General features: G+C 40.4%; 1 protein-coding gene across 2 annotated transcripts in view; it reads left to right on the top strand.

Annotated features, from left to right (window-relative positions):
- FSHR (follicle stimulating hormone receptor) overlaps positions 1-16,207 on the top strand; it is a 295,717-nt gene extending 279,510 nt beyond the window's left edge. Inside the window, exons 9-10 of one of the 2 annotated variants that reach the window (XM_006839442.1) lie at positions 7,951-8,136; positions 14,758-16,207. In XM_006839442.1, coding sequence (XP_006839505.1) covers positions 7,951-8,136; positions 14,758-15,991 — 1,420 coding nt within the window. In that variant the 3' untranslated portion in view covers positions 15,992-16,207. The remainder of the gene's footprint in view (positions 1-7,950; positions 8,137-14,757) is intronic. The other variant, XM_006839443.1, reaches the window with a different exon arrangement.
- Positions 16,208-20,838: the final 4,631 nt, after the last annotated feature.

Below are 20,838 nucleotides of genomic sequence, written 5' to 3'. Positions count from 1 at the left end.
TTTAGTTATTGGACTGCATTCAAGTCAATCCACCCAACAATTTTTTTGTTTATTGCCTAAGACATATCTTTCTCCCTGTAAAGCTTGCACAGGTTTCTCCCTTCCCTGCTGCCTTTGTTACTGGTGGTCACATATAATTTCCTGGGCTCCCTTTACATCTAGATTTTCTCTGTCTCCCTTTAGACTCAGCTCTCCTCTGAGACTTTCTTTAGCCTCTCATTTCTATTGTGATGAAGCGTCTTTACTAATTAGTCAACTATATCCTGAATTGATTACATAAGTCCAACTCTGGGCTGGATGCAACACAGAACACAAATATGTCTTAATAATCCCTACTCTTGTTGTGATGTGCTGTGGAATCGGTTCCGACTCATAGCGACCCTATACAGGGTTTCCGAGGCTGTAAATCTTTACGGGAGCAGAAAGCCTCATCTTTCTCCCACAGAACAGCTGGTAGTTTCAAACTGCTGGCCTTATGGTTCGCAGCCCGATTCGTAACCACTACGCTACCAGAGCTCCTTAGGCAACTGAAATCTGGCTAAGGAGACAAAACAAATACACTTGAGAAGTTGAACCATATGAACTGATAGAATAGATAATAGATACAACATGCTTTGTAATTGCTAGCTGTCACAGTTGTCTGTGGTGTTCTGTCTAGTCCTCTTCCCAATCTTTCTTCAGCGTCATTCCCCTGCATGTCTTCAAACAGCAGTAATTTTGTGGGTGTTAACTATGTGCAAAGCATTGCTCAGGATGTAAGGAGCCCTCTGCCCTCAAAAAGAGCTAAAATGCAAACTGGAATTGTTGTTGTTAAGTGACATCTAGTCAGTTTCGACTTATAGCAATCCTGTATAGGATTTCCAAGGAGCAACTGGTGGGTTTTGGAGGAACTGGTGGGTTTGAACTGCTGACCTTGTGGTTCGCAGTTCAGTGCGTTACATAAAGTTCTTCTGTGACATTGTAGGATAAGCAGTAGACTGCTAACGTAAAGGTCAGCTGTTCAAATCCACCAGTCACTCCTTGGAAACCCTATACAGGGTCACTATGAGTTGGACCCAACTTGATGGCACTTAAAAACAACAACAAAGCAAAACAGTGAGACAGACAGTATACAGAATATAATTCAGTTGCATTCTTGTTAGCTGTTACAGATTAAATTGTGTCGTCTAGGAAGATATGTTCAAGTTCAAATCTCGGGTACCTGTGACTGTAACCCGATTTAGAAACAGTGTCTTTGCACACATAACTAATGAAGTTATATGAAATCATACTGGAGTAGGGTGACCCCTAGTCCAATATGGTTGGTGTTCTTACAAGAAGATGAGAAGAGACATAGATGTAGGCACAAAGGGTAGATGCCACAAGACAAGAAACAGAAGCTAGAAGAGACCAGGAAAATTCATCCTAAAGAAATTGTGGTCCTCCCAACTTGTTAATTTCAGACTCCTGGCTTCCTGACTGTGAGAAAATAAACTTTGTTGTTTTAAGCCACCTATTTTGTAGAACTTGCTATGACCAACCTAGGAAACTAATACTTTGATATAAAAAAAAAAGTTTAAAAACAAATTGTAGAACTGTTTTAAATGGAGGGTTATAGAGACCTCAATGGGACTTCTGTTTTGTTGCTTTATTGTTGTGTAACAAACTACCCTCAAATTTAGCAGTCTAACTCAGCGGTTCCATTTTGCTCACAAATTTGTATTTCAGGAATTTAGGTGGTTTGTCTCCCATAGAACAGAGTCGAACTTTCTAAAATGGTTTCCAAGGCTATAAATATCAACAGAAGCAGTCTACCACAATGTTCTCCCATGGAGCAGCTAGTAAATTTGAACCACCAACATTTTGGTTAACAGCCCAGCACTTTTAACCTCTGTGCTACCAGAGCTCCTCAGTGATAGAACAAGCAAGCAAACAAATTAGTGATTATATGGAAGAATTGAACAAGAATATTGGCAAATCTGATCTAATTGGCATATAACAAGCAGAGGGCTAATAATGAAAACTAAACTAAACTTGTTGTCCAGTTGGCCAGGTGACTCACAGTCACCCTACAGGAGAGAGTAAAACTGTCCCATAGGGTTTCCAAGGCTATAATATTTACTGAAGCAGACTGCCATAGCTTTCTCCCTCAGAATGGCTGATAGGTTCAAACCTCTGACTTTCAGTTATCAGTCAAACACTTAATCACTGCATCATTTACATAACTATAATATTTATATTATTTATCATTGTTGTTGTTGTTAAGTACCATGGAGTAGGTTCCGGCTCATAGTGACACTACACAGGGTTTCTGAGGCTGCAAATCTTTACAGGAGCAGATGGCCTCATCTTTTTCCCGTGGAACAGCTGGTAGTTTTGAACTGTCGACCTTGAGGTTAGCAGCCTGATTCATGACCACTACGCTACCAGATGTCCTTATATTATTTATCATTAGAGGACCCATTTTATAGGAGTCCTTGTGTGCCACTGTAGCATAAGCACTGGACTGCTAACTTCAAGACTGGTGGTTCAAACCCACCAGCAGCTCCTCAGAAACCCTATACAACATTGCTGTGACTTGGAACTGAATTGACAGTACTTTACAGCAATAGCAATAAAATATAAAGATACACAATATAAATATTATATAAAGATAACGATTTGCTCTAAAAATATAAATTATCCAGTGTTTGTACTTCATCCTAAGTGCAATGGGAAAGCATTGAAGGATTTTAAGCAGGAAATTGCAAACTGATTGACATTTATAAAAGATTGCATTGGAAAGTGAAATAAATGGTTGTGGGAAGAACAGTTATGAAATGCTTGCATTTGTCTAGGTAGAGATTACAGTGACATAAACAAAAATGATAGCAGAGAAAAGTAGACAGGCTTGAAATATATAAAACGTAGACTGGAGAGGACGAGAGACTGATGAGATATCCAAGTGCCAGAGAAAAGGGTGCAAGGATGTCTCCCAAGGAACAATTCTGAATAACAGGGGAAGATGGAAGATGCATTTACTGAAACAGGTAAACACAAAAAGGAACAAGTTTACATGAAATTTGGTAAATTCAGTTTTGATACCTGCAAGTTATCAAAACAGTAGACTCTAATGGACAGCTGATTATAGACAAAGGATTTACAAGTATATAAATTTGGCAACTGACAGCATATACCTAATATCTGTAATAAGAGTAAATAATGTTACCTAGGAAGAGTTTGTACAGGTTAAAGAAACTCCAATATTAAAGGGCAGATGGAGAAAGGCAAGCAAATTAAAAGGAGAACTCAAGGAGATATCAGAAGAAATTAATGGAATGTGATGCCAAGAAAGAAGGTGTTTCAAAAAGTATTTTAAGTATGAAATATAATTGAGAGGTCAAGAAGGTTAGAACTAAGATATGGCCTTGTGAGTATTATCTAGAACACAAATCAGGTTGATGTAGAAATAGTGACATCAAGTATGGACAAGTAGTATAAGAAGTTTGCTTGGAAAAAGGGAAGTGAAAACTACAGTGGAAGTTGAAGGTGGGTTTCTTCAGGCAATAGGAAGCCATAATGAGTTTCTGAGCAAGAGAAAGACACAATAAAAACAAGGCTTTGGGAATATAGTTCTCACCAGACTGTGAGAACATATAGATGGCCTATATATAAATTTCAGAGGTCAGCTCGAGAAGACAAAGTCAAATATTATAATGAAATGTGCCAAGACCTGGAGTTAGAAAACAAAAAGGGAAGAACACACTCGGCATTTCTCAAGCTGACAGAACTGAATTAAAAAGCTAAGCTTCAACTTAAAATATTAAAGGATTCTGTGGTGCTGTGGGTTAATGCACTGGACTGCAAAGTGGGTTTGAACCACAAAGTCAGAGGTTCAAGCTCACCAGCTGCTCCTTGGAAACCCTATAAAGTGTCACTATGGATCAGAACCAACTCAACAGCATTTAACAACTTAACAACACATGCATTAAAGAATTCTGGTGTGCCACTGTGAGATAAAACACTGGACCGAAATGTTGTTTTGAACCACAAGGTTAGCAGTTCAAACCCCAGAGTCACTGCTTGGAAACACTATACAAGATCACTGTGAGTCAGAAATGACTAGACAGCACTTAACAACAATAACAAATCAGGAAAATATTGAATGATGCAGAAGACATCAAAAGAAAATGGAAGGAAGTCAACATATCAAAAAGAAATGGTCGATATTCAATTATTTCAAGAGGTAGCATATCGTCAAGAGTCAATGATATTGAAGGAAGAAATCCAAGGTACACTGAAGGCATTGGCAAAAAACATGGCTCTGGGAATTGATAGACTACAAATTGAAATCTTTCAACAAACTGGACACACTCACTCATCTATGCCAAGAAATTTAAAAGACAGTTATCTAGCCAAATGATTGGAAGAGATCCATAGTTGTGCCCATTCCAAAGACAGGTGACCTAACAGAATGTGGAAATCATAGGATAATATCATGAAGGATATCATTGCTGACATCAGGTGGATCTTGGATTAAATCAGAGAAAAAAAGATGTTTACCTGTGCTTTATAGACTGCATAAAGACTTTCAATTGTGTGGATCATGGCAAGCTATGGACAACATTGAGGTGAATGGGTATTCTGGGACACTTAATTGTGTTCATGAAGAACTTGCACTTCAAGAGGAAGTCGTTTGAACAGAGCAAGGGAACACTTACTTTTAGTTTAAAATCAGGAAAGGTGTGTACCACGGTTGTGTTCCTTCACCATACTTATTCAATCTGTTTGCTGAGCAAATAATCTGAGAAACTGGATTATATGAACAATGTATCATCAGGTTAGGAGGAAGACTCATTAACAACTTGCAATATGCAGATGATACAACCTTGCTTGATAAAAGGGAAGAGGACTTAAAATATTCACCGATGAAGATCAAAGTACACAAACTTCAGTATGGGTTGCACCTCAGTGTAAAGAACACAAAAAGTCTCACCAGAAGAGCAATAAATAATATCAAGATAAATGGAGAAAAGATTGAAGTAGTCAAAGACTTCATTTTGCTCAGATCAACCATCAACACTCATGGAAGCAGCACCCAAGAAACCAAATGATATATTATTGCATTAGGCAAACCTGTTGCAAAAGACATCTTTAAATTGTTCAAGAGCAAAGATGTCAGTTTGAGGACTAGGGTGTGCCTGACCCAAGTCATAGTATTTTTCAATAGCCTCATATGCATGTGAAAATTGGACAATGAATAAACAAGACCATAGGAGAATTTATGCATTTGAGTTATGGTATGAGAGAATACTATTAAAAGTATCATGAACTACCAGAAGAACAAATAAATCTGTATTGGAAAAAGTACAGCCAAAATGTTCCTTACAAACCATGATGGCCAGACTTCGTCTTTCATACTTCAGAAATTTCAGGATGAAACAGTCCCTGGAGAAGGACATCATGCTTGGTAAAGTGGAAGGTTAGAGAAAAAGAGGAAGACCCCCAGTGAGAAGGACTGTCACAGTGGTAGCAACAATGGGTTCAAGTGTAGCAACAGTTGTGAGGTTGGCATAGGACAGGACAGTATCTCATTCTGTTGTGTGTAAGGCCTCTATGAGCCAGTACTGACTCATCGGCACCTAACAGCAACAACATATATGTTTACATTCCCAAGTTTCATTGTTTTGAGTGCTCACTGCCTTGACTTACAGAAAATGTAAATTAGTGGGTGCAAAGCAATGACAACTGCAGCTCTGTCTGTGGAACATTCACTAACATTCAGGGCTACTAGTAATTAGTGCTTTCTGTAGGCCAGTGCTTTGTTATTTTTGTTGTTGTTGTTGATAAGTGCCATCGAGTCAGTTTTGACCCATAGCGACCCTGAACAGGGTTTCTGAGGCTGTAAATCTTCACAGGAGCAGAAAGCCTCATCTTTCTCCCATGGAGCAGCTGGTAGTTTCGAACTGCTTACCTTGTGGTTCGCAGCCCGACTCGTAACCACTACGCTACCAGAGTTCCTTGTTATTTTTGTTGGATATCCTCCAATCAATTCCAACATGTAGAGACCCTATGTCCAACCAAACAAAATGCTGCCTGGTCCTATGTCAACCTCACAATTGTTTCTATGTTTGAGCCCATTGCTGAACCACTGTGTCAGTCCATCTCTAAAGGGTCTTCCTCTTTTTTGCTAAATCTTTAATTAACCAAGCATGATGTTTTTCTCCAGGGACTGGTTCCCTCCGATGATATGTCTAAAGCACGTGAGACAAAGTCTCAGTATTCTCCCTTTAAGGAGCATTCTAGCAGTAATTCTTCTGAGACAGATTTGTTCATTCTTCTAGCAGTTGGTGATATATTCAATATTCTTTGCCAATACCATAGCTTAAATACATCAATTCTTCTCTGGTCATCCTTATTTCTTGTCCAATTGTTGCAAGCATATGAAAATACCATGGCTTGGGTCAGGTGCACCTTAGTCCTCAAAGTGACATCGTTGATTTTTAGCATTTTAAAGAGATATTTTGCAACAGATTTGCGTGGTACAATACACGTCCAATTTCTTGGCTGTTGCTTCTATGGATGTTGACAGTAGATGCAAGTAAAATGTAATTGTTGACAACTTCAATCTTTTTTCTATGTATCATGATGTTACTTTATGTGTTTTGGTGTTGTTGTTAAATACCATTGAGTTCTTTCCGACTCATAGCGACTCTGTACAAGATTTCTGAGGAGCAGCTGGTGGGTTTGAACCACCAACCTGTGGTTCACAGTCCATTGCTTATCCTACAGCACCACACCGAGGGTGCTTTAGCACATTTAAACCTCACAACAACCTTCTGAGGTGGGTATGATAATTATCACTCTCATTAATAGCTGAGGAAACTGAGACATGGGAAGTGATATTACCTGGCCAAGGTCATGAATCTAATCAGTGAAGATGTAAACACAGACATGTAAACACAGAGATGTAAACACAGACAGTTGCTGAGCTCATAACCAGCACTCTATTCTGCCACTTTGGACTGGGGAAGCCTCAACTGCCTGCCAATTTCCCTTTTCCTTATGGTGTATTCTTTTCTTCTGAACTTTTGCCACAGATTTTACCCAAGTATATCAGAAATATTTGTATAGTGAGTTTGGTGCTAAGGGAAATTGTCTCAATTCCTCATTCCTATGTAAATTGGTAGGTACAAATAGATCCACTGTGGAAAGGAAGATTGTTAACTCTACTCACCAGCAATAGCAAAGAGCCAGATCAGTCAGGATGCAAATGTACTAAGGGTGGTTTGCTATCTACCTAGAGTTCCTGGGTGTTACAAACGGTTAACTTATGTCACTGCTAACTGAAAGGTTGAAGACTCAAGTCCACCTATAGGCTTTTCTGAAGAAATGCCTAGCAATCATTAGAAACTTTAAGGAGCACAATTCTATTATGACACATATGAAGTTACCATGAGTCAGGGTCAACTTGAAAACAACTGGGTTTTTTACCATCCTCCATCTGTCTAGCTTGTAATAACAAATAATAAAAAGTAATCAAAAACTATAATAGCTTGCTTACCGCTATGGTGCTGGAAACTATGTTATTGATATGTTTTATACCTTCAGGGTCACCAATGACGAACAGATTTCAGTAGAGTTTCCAAATTAAGACAGACTGTGAAGAAAAATCTGGTGACATACTTCAGAAAAATCAGTCATAGAAAGCCCTATAAAGCACAGGTCTACATTGACCCACATGAATCAGAATGGGCTTGACTGCAACTGTTCTGTTTTGTTGATTAGGTTTATCTGCAACAAGGGGCCAGGGTTTTTACCTAAACCAAATGCCCTATTTGCAGAGTGATCTGACTTAGATGTGTTAGATGAATTGGAGCCACCCTTCTTGCCATTGTTAGAACATCTAGAGTATCTGCTATTTTGCCTACTGCTTAGCAGAAAATTCTAGACCCATAATAACCAGATTATGTTTACCTTTTCTCCTCATAGAGATGTTTCAAGAACAAGGATCCATTCTCTGCCTACCTATGGCTTAGAAAATCTTAAGAAGCTGAGAGCCAGGTCAACTTACAACTTAAAAAAGCTTCCCAATTTGGAAAAGTTTGTTGCACTTGTGGAAGCCAGCCTTACCTACCCCAGCCATTGCTGTGCCTTTGGTAATTGGAGACGCCAAAAGTGAGTCTTCTTATTCCCTTCTGTGCCAAGCAGAACTTGGTCCAGAACTTCTACATGTATGTGGCAAGCAGAACTTGGTCCAGAACTTCTACATGTCTGTGGCATGAAGAAAATCAACTTCCTGAAAACTATTCCAACTGAAACCCATGGGCACATTCTGAATTGTTGAGGGCTATAGAGAGTTTGTTGTTGTTGTTAGGTGCCATCAAGTCAGTACCGACCCATAGCGATCTTATGCACAGCAGAACGAAATGCTGCCCGATCCTGGTCCAACCTCATCACTGTTGTCACGCTTGAGTCCATTGATGGACTCTCCTAAATCTTTGAACTTGGGCTTACAGAGGAATCTTTACCAAGAACTAGACAACATGAAAGTCACCAAATTAAGTTGTTGTTAAGTACCACTGCGTTGGTTCTGACTCATCATAGCCCTGTATAGGCTTTTGATGGTTTACATCTTTCCAGGACCAGAGAGTCTCATCTTTTTTCCAAGGAGTGGCTGTGGGCTTGAACCACTAACTTTGTGGTTCACAGTCCAGTGCTTATCCAAACTCCCTGTCTGACTCGTTGTTGTTGTTGTTAAGTGATATCAAGTCTATTCTGACTCATAGAAACCCTAGGGTTTCTGAGGAGCAGCTGGTGGGTTTGAATCGCCAATCTTGTAGTTCTCAGTTCAGTGCTGATCCTACAGTGCCACACCAGGAGTCTGTCTGACTTATTGTTGATAATAACTATTTTTTTCTCTTTTTCCCTGTACCAATATGAGTCTGTCCTTAAAATTCCAAACTCTGTACCCCATACATGTCCCAGACAGTGTTGGAGGGGGAAAGCATAAATGCCATACCAGGCACACATCTGCAGTACAGCCCAACCACTCTTGGCTCTCTAACCACCTTCAGGTCTTACTACCTTACAGGGAGGACAAAGATAGGACTACTCTCTGCCTTTAGAGGAAATTCAGATTTCCAACCAAGATTTAAAGAGGGCAATCCAAACAGAACTCAGTCCCAATGGTGGTGGTGGTTATGTGCCTTGGAGTTGGTTCCGACTCATAACGACTCTGTACAGGGTTTCCGAGGCTGTAAATCTTTACAGGAGCAGAAAGCCTCATCTTTCTCCCGCAGACCTTGAGGTTCACAGCCTAATTCGTAACCACTATACTACCAGAGCTCCTTCAGTCCCAATGTTGTTGTTGTCAGGTGCCATCGAGTTGGAACCGACTCATAGTGACCCCATGCACAGCAGAACGAAACAATGTCCGATCCTGGGCCAACCTCACTACCGCTGCCACACTTGATGCCATCAATGATGCCACCTGGCTGATCCATCTCGTTGGGGGTCTTCCCCTCTTTCTCTGACCCTCCATCTTAATAGGTAACATTAAAATGTCGGAGTAATCATAGATAGGATGTGGAGAGAGCAGAGGAGTGGAAATTGTGCATGTTCCAAGTATTCAAAGTATCCATTGGAGACAAGATAACAAATCAGATCATTGCTTATCAATATAGATAAGATATTGTGTATCAGGAGTTCCTCAAAAGCTCACACCCTTCTCTGCACTCACTGATACAGTCCACGCCATGTCTCTTCACTCAGTTGAATGATGCCTTGTCACTGCCCTAATACACTGATGGTGTTGTTGTGTGTTGTTAATTCTGACTCACAAGGAACCCTGATGGCACAGTGCTTAAGTACATTACTGTTAACTGAAAAACAGTCATTCTAAGGGCTTTTCAGACCTAGATATATGCTCCCATAAAGATTACACTCTAGGAAACCCTAAAGGGTAGTGCAACTCTGTCCTATAGGTCTCTGTTGTTGTTGTGGATAAGTACCATTGAGTCTATTCTGATGCATAGCAGCTGTGTATAGGGCTGGTGAGTTTGAACCACCAACCTTGCAGTTCAAACTGACCTTGAGACTGAGTGCTTATCCTACAGTGTCACACCAGGACTTCATAGGATCAGTATGAGTCTCTATATAATATCATAGCACTAACATAGTTTCCATGATATGATTTCCTGTGTAACATAGCTTCCTTTGTTATTCCATCTTTAACATATGAGGAACTGCACATATGGACATATTCTCTACTCAGAAGCAAAACAAGCAAGCAAAAAAAAAACAAACCCCCTAAAATATTTTTAGAGTAACTGGGAGTCTAACCCATTTGAAGAATTTCTAGAAATGAGACTCCTCTTCAAAATTAGAGTGCATCATTGGGAAACTACACAGAATTTGCCATTTCTCACAGATTACCTGAAAGGTCAGGAAAGTCTTCCTGGTGACTAGATTATGGAGGACGTGGACTGAGACCAAAGGTTTGCCTTGTTTTTACTCCAGACAACAATTCTAACCAAGGCAAGAAAGACATCAATTTGTTGCTAAGTCCGTGGTACTGAATACCCCTCAAGAGAAATCTCAAAGAATGAATGATCACTATAAGAGTAGTATTTGGTGTGCTGTCTGACCCAACCCTAACATGCCCCAGAAATTTATCATCTTGCTGTCTTGTTCAGACTCCCATCTTTTGACCTGTGCTGGTGCATTCCTAGCTTCAGGGCTCTCCCAAGCAGAAATCTCTAGGTGTGCCTTCTGTTTTTTATGACAGGAAGTCTTCTCCAATCCATCCAGACTGCCCTACTGTCACGTGCTTCCAGCAGCCTGTTGTAACTTACTGCCAGGAGCAGAGGGTAAAGCAAGGGGGAGATCCACATCTCTTCCAGGAAGGCATGCCACCACAGAGTAACAAAAATTACAGTGGGCTTTTTAAAGTTCGTATTTCATAAGTTCACATGCAAGAACAGTGCAAAATAATTATACTATTCAGAATTTAATTTCAGGAATGATTTCAAAACTAGTATCATTTCACTGTATACCACTAGAGGTGCAGCTTAGTAACAGGATTTGAGTCTAAAGTTGAATTATGAAATTGTTCCTCCAATCCTCATTTGGAGATAATGTTCAAAGTGTAAACATTGGCCTTTGTGACTGTGAGGTTTCAGCCAAATGGCCCTCTTGGAGTTTCCATAACAGGCCACAAGCATCACACTCTTCAGCTGTCACTGAATCTGAGAGTGCCTTGTTCTGTACTCTGCTTGAATTATTTTACACCTGTCTCAACACTACTGACCTTTTCTTGTGTTTAGACTGTTTCTCTAGAGCTAGACTTTACATTTTGAGGTAATGTGGCATATGCATCTAAGTGCCCATACAAGGACTAGTTTCCAAAAGGAACTCAGTCATCCCATCCAGAGTCTTTATGCTGTGCTGTATGTGGAGTAGTCTCTTCCAAGCTTTGTAATGCTTTGCACCGTTCCCCTTGTTGAATCCTCACAACAGTAATATCATTATTATTAGTCCCTTCTCACAAACAAAGAGACTAATGCTCAGAGACAGTAAATAAATTGTCTAATACCCACCAAAACTGAGTCCAAATCCTCTGGTCTGCCTGTCTCCAAAACTCAGACTCTAGGCCACTCCTCTATATTATTTCTCAAGCATTTATAGATGAATTGATTGGAATGTGTTTTCATTTCTTACTGCTGCTAGAACAGAAATGCCACAAAATACATTTAGTAAAACAGAAATGTATTTTCTTATAGTTAAGGAAGCCGAAAGTCCAAATTCAGGGTGTTGGCACTAGAGGAAGGCTTTCTCTGTCCACTCTGGGCCCTGTCTCAGCTTCTCTAGTATTTTTTCAACAATCCTTGGTGATCTCCAGGTGGCATCTATCTTTCCTTGGTTTGTGCTTGCTTCTTTCTGTGTCTAATCTGTTCTTTTTAAGTCTGGAAAGTCATTAGATTTTAGATACACAATGCACTGATTTGTCATCATTAACATAATAAGGAAAACCATATTCCCAAGTGGGATTATATCTACAAGTGTTGTTGTTGTTGTTGTTAAGTACCTTCAAGTTGGTTCCAACCCATAGCGACCCTGTATAGGATTTCCAAGGAACGGCTGGTGAGCTTAAACTGCTGGCCTTGTGGTTCAAACTGACTCTGCAGTCCAGTGCATTAACCCACAGCGCCACACTAGGAATCCACCTACAGGTATAGGGGTTAGGATTCCAACATGAATTTGGGAGTGAGGAGGGGCTACCATCCAACTATAACAGGATGCAAGAGTACTAACATCAAAACTGACCCTGGATGAGTTTCCAACTACTTATGAGACTTAGAATTTGCCAAGGCCCAGCAGAGGCAAGACTTTGTCTCCCTTAGTTTCCACTTTTGTTTCTGTTCTTTTATCAGAGATACACATTGCTTACCTTGTCCCCACTAATACATACCCTTGAGGCACTTCTGTTTAATGAAGGGGAAGCATCAATATCTGAAAACACTGGTACTAGTGTTCAACAATAACAATCTTTACAGAGTCCATCCTAAATCCTGGGAAGTGAAGGTTGTCTGTAGATGGTTAAATTGGATCTGGTTTTAATTAACTAAATCATAGTTGTCAGGCACAAAGTTACTTCATTTCTATTCCTAGAACTGAGACACAGATAATCCAATGACAGGATCAAAGAGCCAGGAGTTAGATTTAGTACAAAACAATTATCCATTTGCCCATTTCTGAGCTTGTTTCACCTTTCTTCTAAGATCTCTGACTCAACCAAGACTTTTCACATTCTGACTCCCATTCACTATTGATTAACCAGTCGCCATTCAGGAGCTCTGGTAGTGTAGTGCTTACGAATCTGGCTGCTAATATCACAAGCAGCAGTTTGAAACTACCAGCTGTTCTGCAGGAGAAAGATGAGGTTTTCTGTTCCCATAAAGATTTACAGCCTCAGAAACCCCATGCAGGGTCGCAATGAGTCGGAACTGACTCCACGGCACATAACAACCAACAGTTGAGTGAATTCTGAGTCATTACAGCTCAGTGTGGCAGGTTAGAACTTGCTCCATAGGATTTGTAATTGCTGGCTTTTCAGAAGTAGATCACTCAAGTTTTCTTCTAAGACACCTCTATATGGATTTGAACCTCCAACCTTTCTATAAGCAGCCTAGACAGCTAACCATTTGGATCACCTAGGGACTTTCATGTGGCTGTGACTGATGTGAGAAGTCCTATCATTCTCTAAAACAAAAGATGACACATTCTCCAGCAAGGAAGAGTTCCTTGGGCCAAGGGAAAAGAACTTCCTTCCTGTCAATTTCTTTCCTGAAAGAGAAAAAAGGGAGGAACGAGTTCTCCTTCAGTGGGCCCTTCTCATCAACTTTGATGGTGAAAGGCTCAGTCAAGGTCTGTTGGGACACTTAGCAAGCACTAACCCTTGGTGATTAAATGGAGCTTTTAACTCCTCCACTCCTGGCCACCACCTCTCCTCATCACAGAGATCTTTAAAGCGTTTTAACACTCACTTCTCCACTTAGATCTGAAATGATGGGGTTTGAGAAAAACATAATCACTAACATAGCTGTGAATTTGTCCCTCAGGGAGCAAGTGAAAGAGAGGTTTATGTGTGTGTGACTTTTTTCCATCCAAAATTAGTTCCTTTGTGAAATAATCCCATTCCTTTCTCCTTTGCTTCAAAACAAAACTATTACCCTTTCTCTCCATATAGATACACGATCCATCTGTCTGAGTAGAATATTTATCATTTGGCTTTAATTCAAATCCCTTCTGAACATGTCTCTTCCCCATTGACAAGGCTTCTTGTACATTTGAGTCTAAAGGGAAAGCTAAGACAGGCGAGTGAGACCAAAAAGCACCAGACTCCCCAAGGAGTCTTGGAATAAATTAAGACCCTTTGCAACCTGCATTTGTTATTTTGGGCACCCCCAGGGAGTCCTGGTGTGACATTGTGGGTTAATGTGCTGGACTGCAAGTCGGTTTGAACTGCAAGATCGGTGTTTCAAACTCACCAGCCGCTCCTTGGAAAACTATACAGGATTGCTGTGACTCAGAATCAGAATCCACTGGATGATACTTAACAAGGGAACTATTTACTATGAAAATATAAGGCTTACCTTGCTTGAGGCCTACTGTGGTCCCTGGACTAAAAAACAGCTCCTCCCCCCATAACACATCAGGCAAATTAGTTGACGTCTCAGCAGCCTGTGAACCAAAAAAAAACATCATTTCCATGGGACAGGGAATGGATAGGAGCTAATTGCACACTCTGGTCTCTAAGTTTGTTGGATAAAATAAGCAAGTATGTTCTCATATTCATCAGAAAACAATCTAGATACTGGTTGGAGAACAGAATGAAGGAATAGGGGTATATCTTATTCAGACATATTAAGAGATAGCTCAGTGGAGACAGGAGGAATGGAAAGGGTGGAGCTGATACCAGATCTGTAAATTATTTGCACTTAGCAGCAAGACTTAGCTAGTCCCAGGCGCCTTCCTCCCCACATTCAGGTTGTGGCCAGATGGTTTCCCCAGTGGGTCATCCAACTCTAGGAATATATACACAAGTTGTTTTCATTTACAGAAAGCAGCATTAACCCTTGAGCTTGAGCTTAACCTTAAGAGTGACAAGTTGCTAGAAAAGGTGGGGGGGAGGGAAATCTCAGAAAGAAAACCCATAATTTCTACCTTGGGTTAAGACTAATACGTTTGTCCTCTGAATTCAGGATGTTGATTCTGTTCTTTTTTGTATTTTTCTAGCTCAGAGCTTCATCCAATTTGTAACAAATCTGTTTTAAGGCAAGAAGTTGATGATATGGCTCAGGCTAGAGGTCACAGAATCTCTCTGACAGAAGATGATGATTCCAGTTATGGAAAAGGATTTGACATGATGTATAGTGAGCTGGACTATGACTTATGTAATGAAGTGGTTGATGTGATCTGCTCCCCTAAGCCTGATGCATTCAACCCATGTGAAGATATCATGGGGTACACCATCCTCAGAGTCTTAATATGGTTTATTAGCATCCTGGCTATCACTGGGAACATCATAGTACTGGTGATCCTGACTACCAGTCAATACAAACTCACCGTTCCCCGGTTCCTTATGTGCAACCTGGCCTTTGCTGACCTCTGTATTGGAATCTACCTGCTGCTCATAGCATCTGTTGATATCCACACCAAGAGCCAATACCACAACTATGCCATTGACTGGCAAACTGGTGCAGGCTGTGATGCTGCTGGCTTCTTCACTGTCTTTGCCAGTGAGCTCTCAGTCTACACTCTGACAGCTATCACTCTGGAGAGATGGCACACCATCACCCATGCCATGCAGCTGGAATGTAAGGTGCAGCTTCGCCACGCTGCCAGTGTCATGCTGGTTGGCTGGCTCTTTGCCTTCACAGTTGCCCTCATGCCCATCTTTGGCATCAGCAGCTACATGAAAGTGAGCATCTGCCTGCCCATGGATATTGACAGGCCCTTGTCACAACTATATGTCATGTCACTACTTGTGCTCAATGTCCTGGCCTTTGTCATCATTTGTGGCTGCTATACCCACATCTACCTCACAGTGAGGAATCCCAACATCATATCTTCTGCTAGTGACACCAGGATTGCCAAACGTATGGCCATGCTCATCTTCACTGACTTCCTCTGCATGGCACCCATCTCCTTCTTTGCTATCTCTGCCTCCCTCAAGGTGCCCCTCATCACTGTGTCCAAGTCAAAGATTCTCCTAGTCTTATTCTATCCCATAAACTCCTGTGCCAACCCTTTCCTGTATGCCATCTTTACCAAGACGTTCCGCAGGGATTTCTTCATTCTGATGAGCAAGTTTGGCTGCTATGAAATACAAGCCCAGATCTACAGGACAGAATCCTCCTGTACTGCTCACAACTCCCATCCAAGGAATGGCCACTGTCCTTCAGTTCCCAGGGTCACCAATGGTTCCAATTATACACTTGTTCCTCTGAGTCATTTACCGAAGAGCTAAAACAGTGTGAAAATGTATCTGAGAGCTGAATGACAGTTAGGTCTTGCCTTTAAAGCATATGCCATGGGATAGCTGGCAGTGTGCTTTCACATACTTTATCTAATTTAATCTTCCTGGCATGTCAATAAGGTAAATAGGTCAGAAACTAACACCATGTGATATATTAGGAAGCTAAAGTATTAACATGACAATAATAATTATTAAAAACAATACAATCTTATATATAATTTGGTGATGTTTTATTATTTTCATTCAGATTTGATCAACTAGTCCTCATAAAAGTACTATTAAATAAGCAGAACACTGATACTCTTGGACCCTAACAGGTGAGAAAACCAAGACTCACAGAAGTTAAGTGACGTGTTCCATATTGCTTATCTTGCTGAGGCAGAGCCTGACTCCCCGGGAATCAGACTCTGTTCTCTGACTCCCAGGGAACTGCCAAAAGCAACAACATAGTATTCATTCATTCATGCAACAAATATTTATTAAGCACACATGTGATAACTTTGTGAAGTATCAACTTGGCTAAGTGGAACTACATATCCAAAAAGTTCCTTTATTGTCTATTTCTGATCAAGGTGGGCCACAAAAAAATTCTTAGAGAAATAGACTGGAAATAGGGATGCTGTGGATATTTTGTATCTCACACACTTTATTGTTGATTGGCTAATTCAGAGCATAGGTATGAAGCAATGACTAGGCCTACAAACGTTCCACTTTTCCTTGGATTCTCCTTCAGGTTCTCTGAGACCAAGTGTGTGTGTTTAGTTCCAAGATGAAGGGTCCAGTTTCTGAAAGATATTTTGGTCATCAAAGCAGGGCTTTGAACTGACTAGTTCATTCCAGTTTAACCTCTTGCTGAGAATTTGTATTTCCACCCCAGATAGAGTGAAACAGAGTCTACACTTTAGTGATATACCTAGGTGATTCTCATGTATAGATAAGAAGGGGTCTTCTTAAAATTTAGATCCTGATTCAGTCTATCTGGAATGAAAATGCAAATTCTCAGCAGGATTCAAGTCAGAATGAACTGGTTGGAAGCCATGCACCAAGTCAGCAACAACCATGGGTTCAGTCCCTTCCTTCCTGATTGCCTGCCCCCTGGACTTCAAGTTCCTATATCACATATAGAGACACATCTTTACAAAGAGTGCTGAACCAGCCCCACAACTGCATGAGTAAACCACTTCCCTAAAACAAAGGCATTGTTGTTGATGTTGTCAGCTGCCAGCTAGTTGGCTCCTGACTCATGACGAACCCCTATGCAATGGAATATAACTGTCTGATGCAGTGCCAACCCAAGAGCTGTTGCAAAGTTGACAATTGTAACCCATACTCTTTTCATGAGCTGATTTTAGGAAGTAGACGAACAGACCTTTCTTTCTAGTCCATCTAAATCTGTAAATTCCTCCTGAAATCTAATCAGCATGGTAACAACACACACCTGGCAAACAAGTAGTAGCTGCACATGACATGCATTGGCTTCGAATTGATTCCTGGTCTCACATGTTGTTGTTGTTAAGTACCATCAAGTCAGTTCCGACCCATAGAGAACCTGTATAGGGTTTCCAAGGACCAGCCAGTGAGCTTGAACTGATGACTTTGCAGTTCAAACGGCTTCGTAGTCTGGTACATTAACCCACAGTGCCACACCAGGACTCCAGTCTCACATGTGGGAGGCAAGAATTCCACCATTGAACCAATCTACAACTCTGTTTCATTACAAATATATAAAAAACAAAACCACTGCCATTCAGTCAATACAGTGATATAACTCGTGTTGTATTGTTGGTGGTGGTTATGTGCCGTGCAGTTGGTTCTGACTCCAAGTGACCCTGCACAGGGTTTCCAAGGCTGTAAATCTTTACAGGAGCAGATAGCTTCATCTTTTTCCCACAGAACAGCTGATAGTTTTGAACTGCTGACGTTGAGGTTTGCAGCCCGATTTGTAACCACCTGGTAGCGTAGTGGTTACGAATCGGGCTGCGAACCTTAAGGTCAGCGGTTCGAAACTACCAGCCGCTCTGCGGGAGAAAGATGAGGCTTTCTACTCCCGTAAAGATTTACACCCTCGGAAACCCTGTACAGGGTCGCTATGGGTCGGAACCGACTCGACGGCACTTAACAACAACAACAACAACGCTACCAGAACTCCTTGTGTTGTTGTTAAGTGCCGTCAAATTGGTTCCAACTGATAGCTATGTTATGCACAACAAAAAGAAACACTGCCTGGATCCGGGTCTCTCACAATTGTTGGTATGTTGCTGCCAGTGTTTCCATACATTTTGCTGATGGGTCTTCCTGTTTTTGGCTGACCTGCCATTTTACCAAGCATGATGTCTTTCTCCAGACACTTGTTTCTCCTGATAACATGTCCAGCATACCAGAGGCAGAGTCTTCTCATCCTTGCTTCTAAGAAGCACTTCGGCTATACTTCTTCCGACACAAATTTGTTTCTTCTTTGGACAGTTCGTGGTATTTTCATTTTTCTTCTCTAACACCACGAATCAATTCCATCAATTCCTACATGTTCTTCCATAGGCACTGTCCAACTTTCAAGTACACGTGAAGATACCATGACTTGGGCCAGTCCTCAAAGATACCATTGCTCTTTAACAGTTTAAAAAAGGTCTTTTGCAGCAGGTTTGTTTAAGCCAATACGTTATTTGATATCTTGACTGTTGCTTCATGAGCATTGATTGTGGATCCAAGCAAAATGAAGTCTTTGACAACTTCAGGTTTTTCTCAGTTCATCTTGATGTTTTCACTGGTCCAGTTGTTAAGATTTTCTTTTTCTTTATACTGAGTGCAATCCATCCTGAAGGTTGTAGTCTTTAGTCTTTGATCTTCATCACTAAATGTTTCAAGTTCTCTTAGCTTCCAGCAAGCAAGGTTGTGTCATAGGCATATCACGGATTGCTGTGAGTCTTCCTCCAGTCTTGATGCCACATTCTTCTTCAGATAATCCAACTTCTCAGATTATTTGCTCAGCATACAGGTTGAATAAGTATGGTGAAAGGATACAACCCTGGCACACAACTTTCCTGATTTTGAACCATTCAGAATCTCCTTCTTCTGTTGGAACAACTGTCTCTTGGTCCAAGTACAGATTCCTCATGTGTACATTAAGTGTTTGGGAACATCCATTCTTCCCAATGGTATCTATAGTTTGTTATGATCCATAGAGTCGAACGCCTTTGCATAGTCAACAAAGCACAAGTAACATCTTTCTGACATCAGTATCTGACATCAACAATGATATCCTTCATTCCACATCCTCTTCTGAATCTGGCTTGAATTTCTGGCAGCTCCATGTTCCCAGACTGCTGTTCCTGTTTTTATAATTCTAGTCAGTAATATTTTACTTACATGTGATATTAATATTATTCTCTGATTTCCACATTCTGTTGAGTTACCGTACGTTAGAATGAGCACAAATAGGGATCTCTTCCAATAATTTATCTTCCAAATTTCTTGGCATAGACAAGAGAATGCCTCCAGACTTGCATCAGTTTATTAAAATATTTTGATGTGTATTCAGTCGATTCCTGGAGCCATGTTTTTATGCCAATGCCATCACTGTAGCTTGGACTTCTTCCTTCAGTACCATACATAGGTTCTATTGTTTGTTTTGTTTTGTTTTGAGTACCATAGGTTCTTGATCATATGCTAACTCTTGAAATGGTTGAGCACTGACCAATTGTTTTTGGTACAGTGACTATATTCCGTCCTTTGATGCTTCCTGTATCATTCAATGCTTTTCTCAGAAAATCCTTCAGTATTACAACCCAAGCCTTGTATTTTTCAATTATTTCAGAATTTCTTGAGAAATTCTGAACATGATCTTCCCTTTTAGTCTTCTAACTTGAGGTCTTTGTACATTTTATTATCATACTTGGCATCATCTTTTGAGCTGCTCTTTGAAATTTTCTGCTCGATTCTTTTCATTCTTCATTCCTTCTAGTCACTTTAGCTTCTCTATGCTCTACAGAAAGTTTCAGTTTCTTCTGACATCAACTTGGTCTGTTATTTCTTTTCTGTCTAAAATGATGTTTTGCTTTCTTCACATATGTAATTCCACAACTGTTCTGGTCTTCAGTCATATATACAAATGCAGTCAACTCTCATTTTCTTAGTAGTTGTGTTCTATAAAGTTGTTACAAATACTGAATTAGTGATTACTGAATCATTGCCCCTAGGGGAAATGCAGGAATGCAGGGTTGGGCTCCCATGAGAAATAGGTCACAACATTTCATCAACTGATCAATGTAGAATCTACTTTTATGAATGTTACTGTTTAAAAATACACTCTATTTGCATGTATATATATGTGGATATATGAAGGGGCTTCAAAAAGTTCATGGAAAATTCCATTATCTTTCAATTCCATTTTCCATACTATTTTAAGCCCATGGTGTATGGGTGTAGGTATATTTGTGTGTGTGTATGTGTGTGTGTGTGTATAGACTTCAAAATGTTTGTGGAAAAAATGAATCTAAAGAATAGAATTTTTCCATTAATTATTTTAAAGCCCATGTATATAAAAAAGGACTTCACAAAGTTTGTGGGAAAATGCCATCATCATCTTATTTTAAAACCTTCTTTCCCCATTATCTTTCAATTTCATGTTTCCACAAACTTTCTGAAGCCTCCTTGTGCGTTCATCTGTGTGTGTACACATATACATGTTGTTGTTAGGTGCCTTCAAGTAAGATACTATGCACAACAGAACAAAACATTTCTTGAGGCCATGCCATCTTCATAATTGTTGTTACATTTGAGTTCATTGCTGCTGCCACTGTGCCAGTCTATCTTAATGGAGTCTTCCTCATTTTTACTGACCG

The sequence above is a fragment of the Chrysochloris asiatica genome, unplaced genomic scaffold (genome assembly GCF_000296735.1).
Source record: "Chrysochloris asiatica unplaced genomic scaffold, ChrAsi1.0 scaffold00024, whole genome shotgun sequence".
NCBI classification, from domain to species: Eukaryota; Metazoa; Chordata; class Mammalia; order Afrosoricida; family Chrysochloridae; genus Chrysochloris; species Chrysochloris asiatica.
The sequence above is the reverse complement of the archived record's forward strand: the minus strand, read 5'-3'. Positions and strand labels throughout refer to the sequence as shown.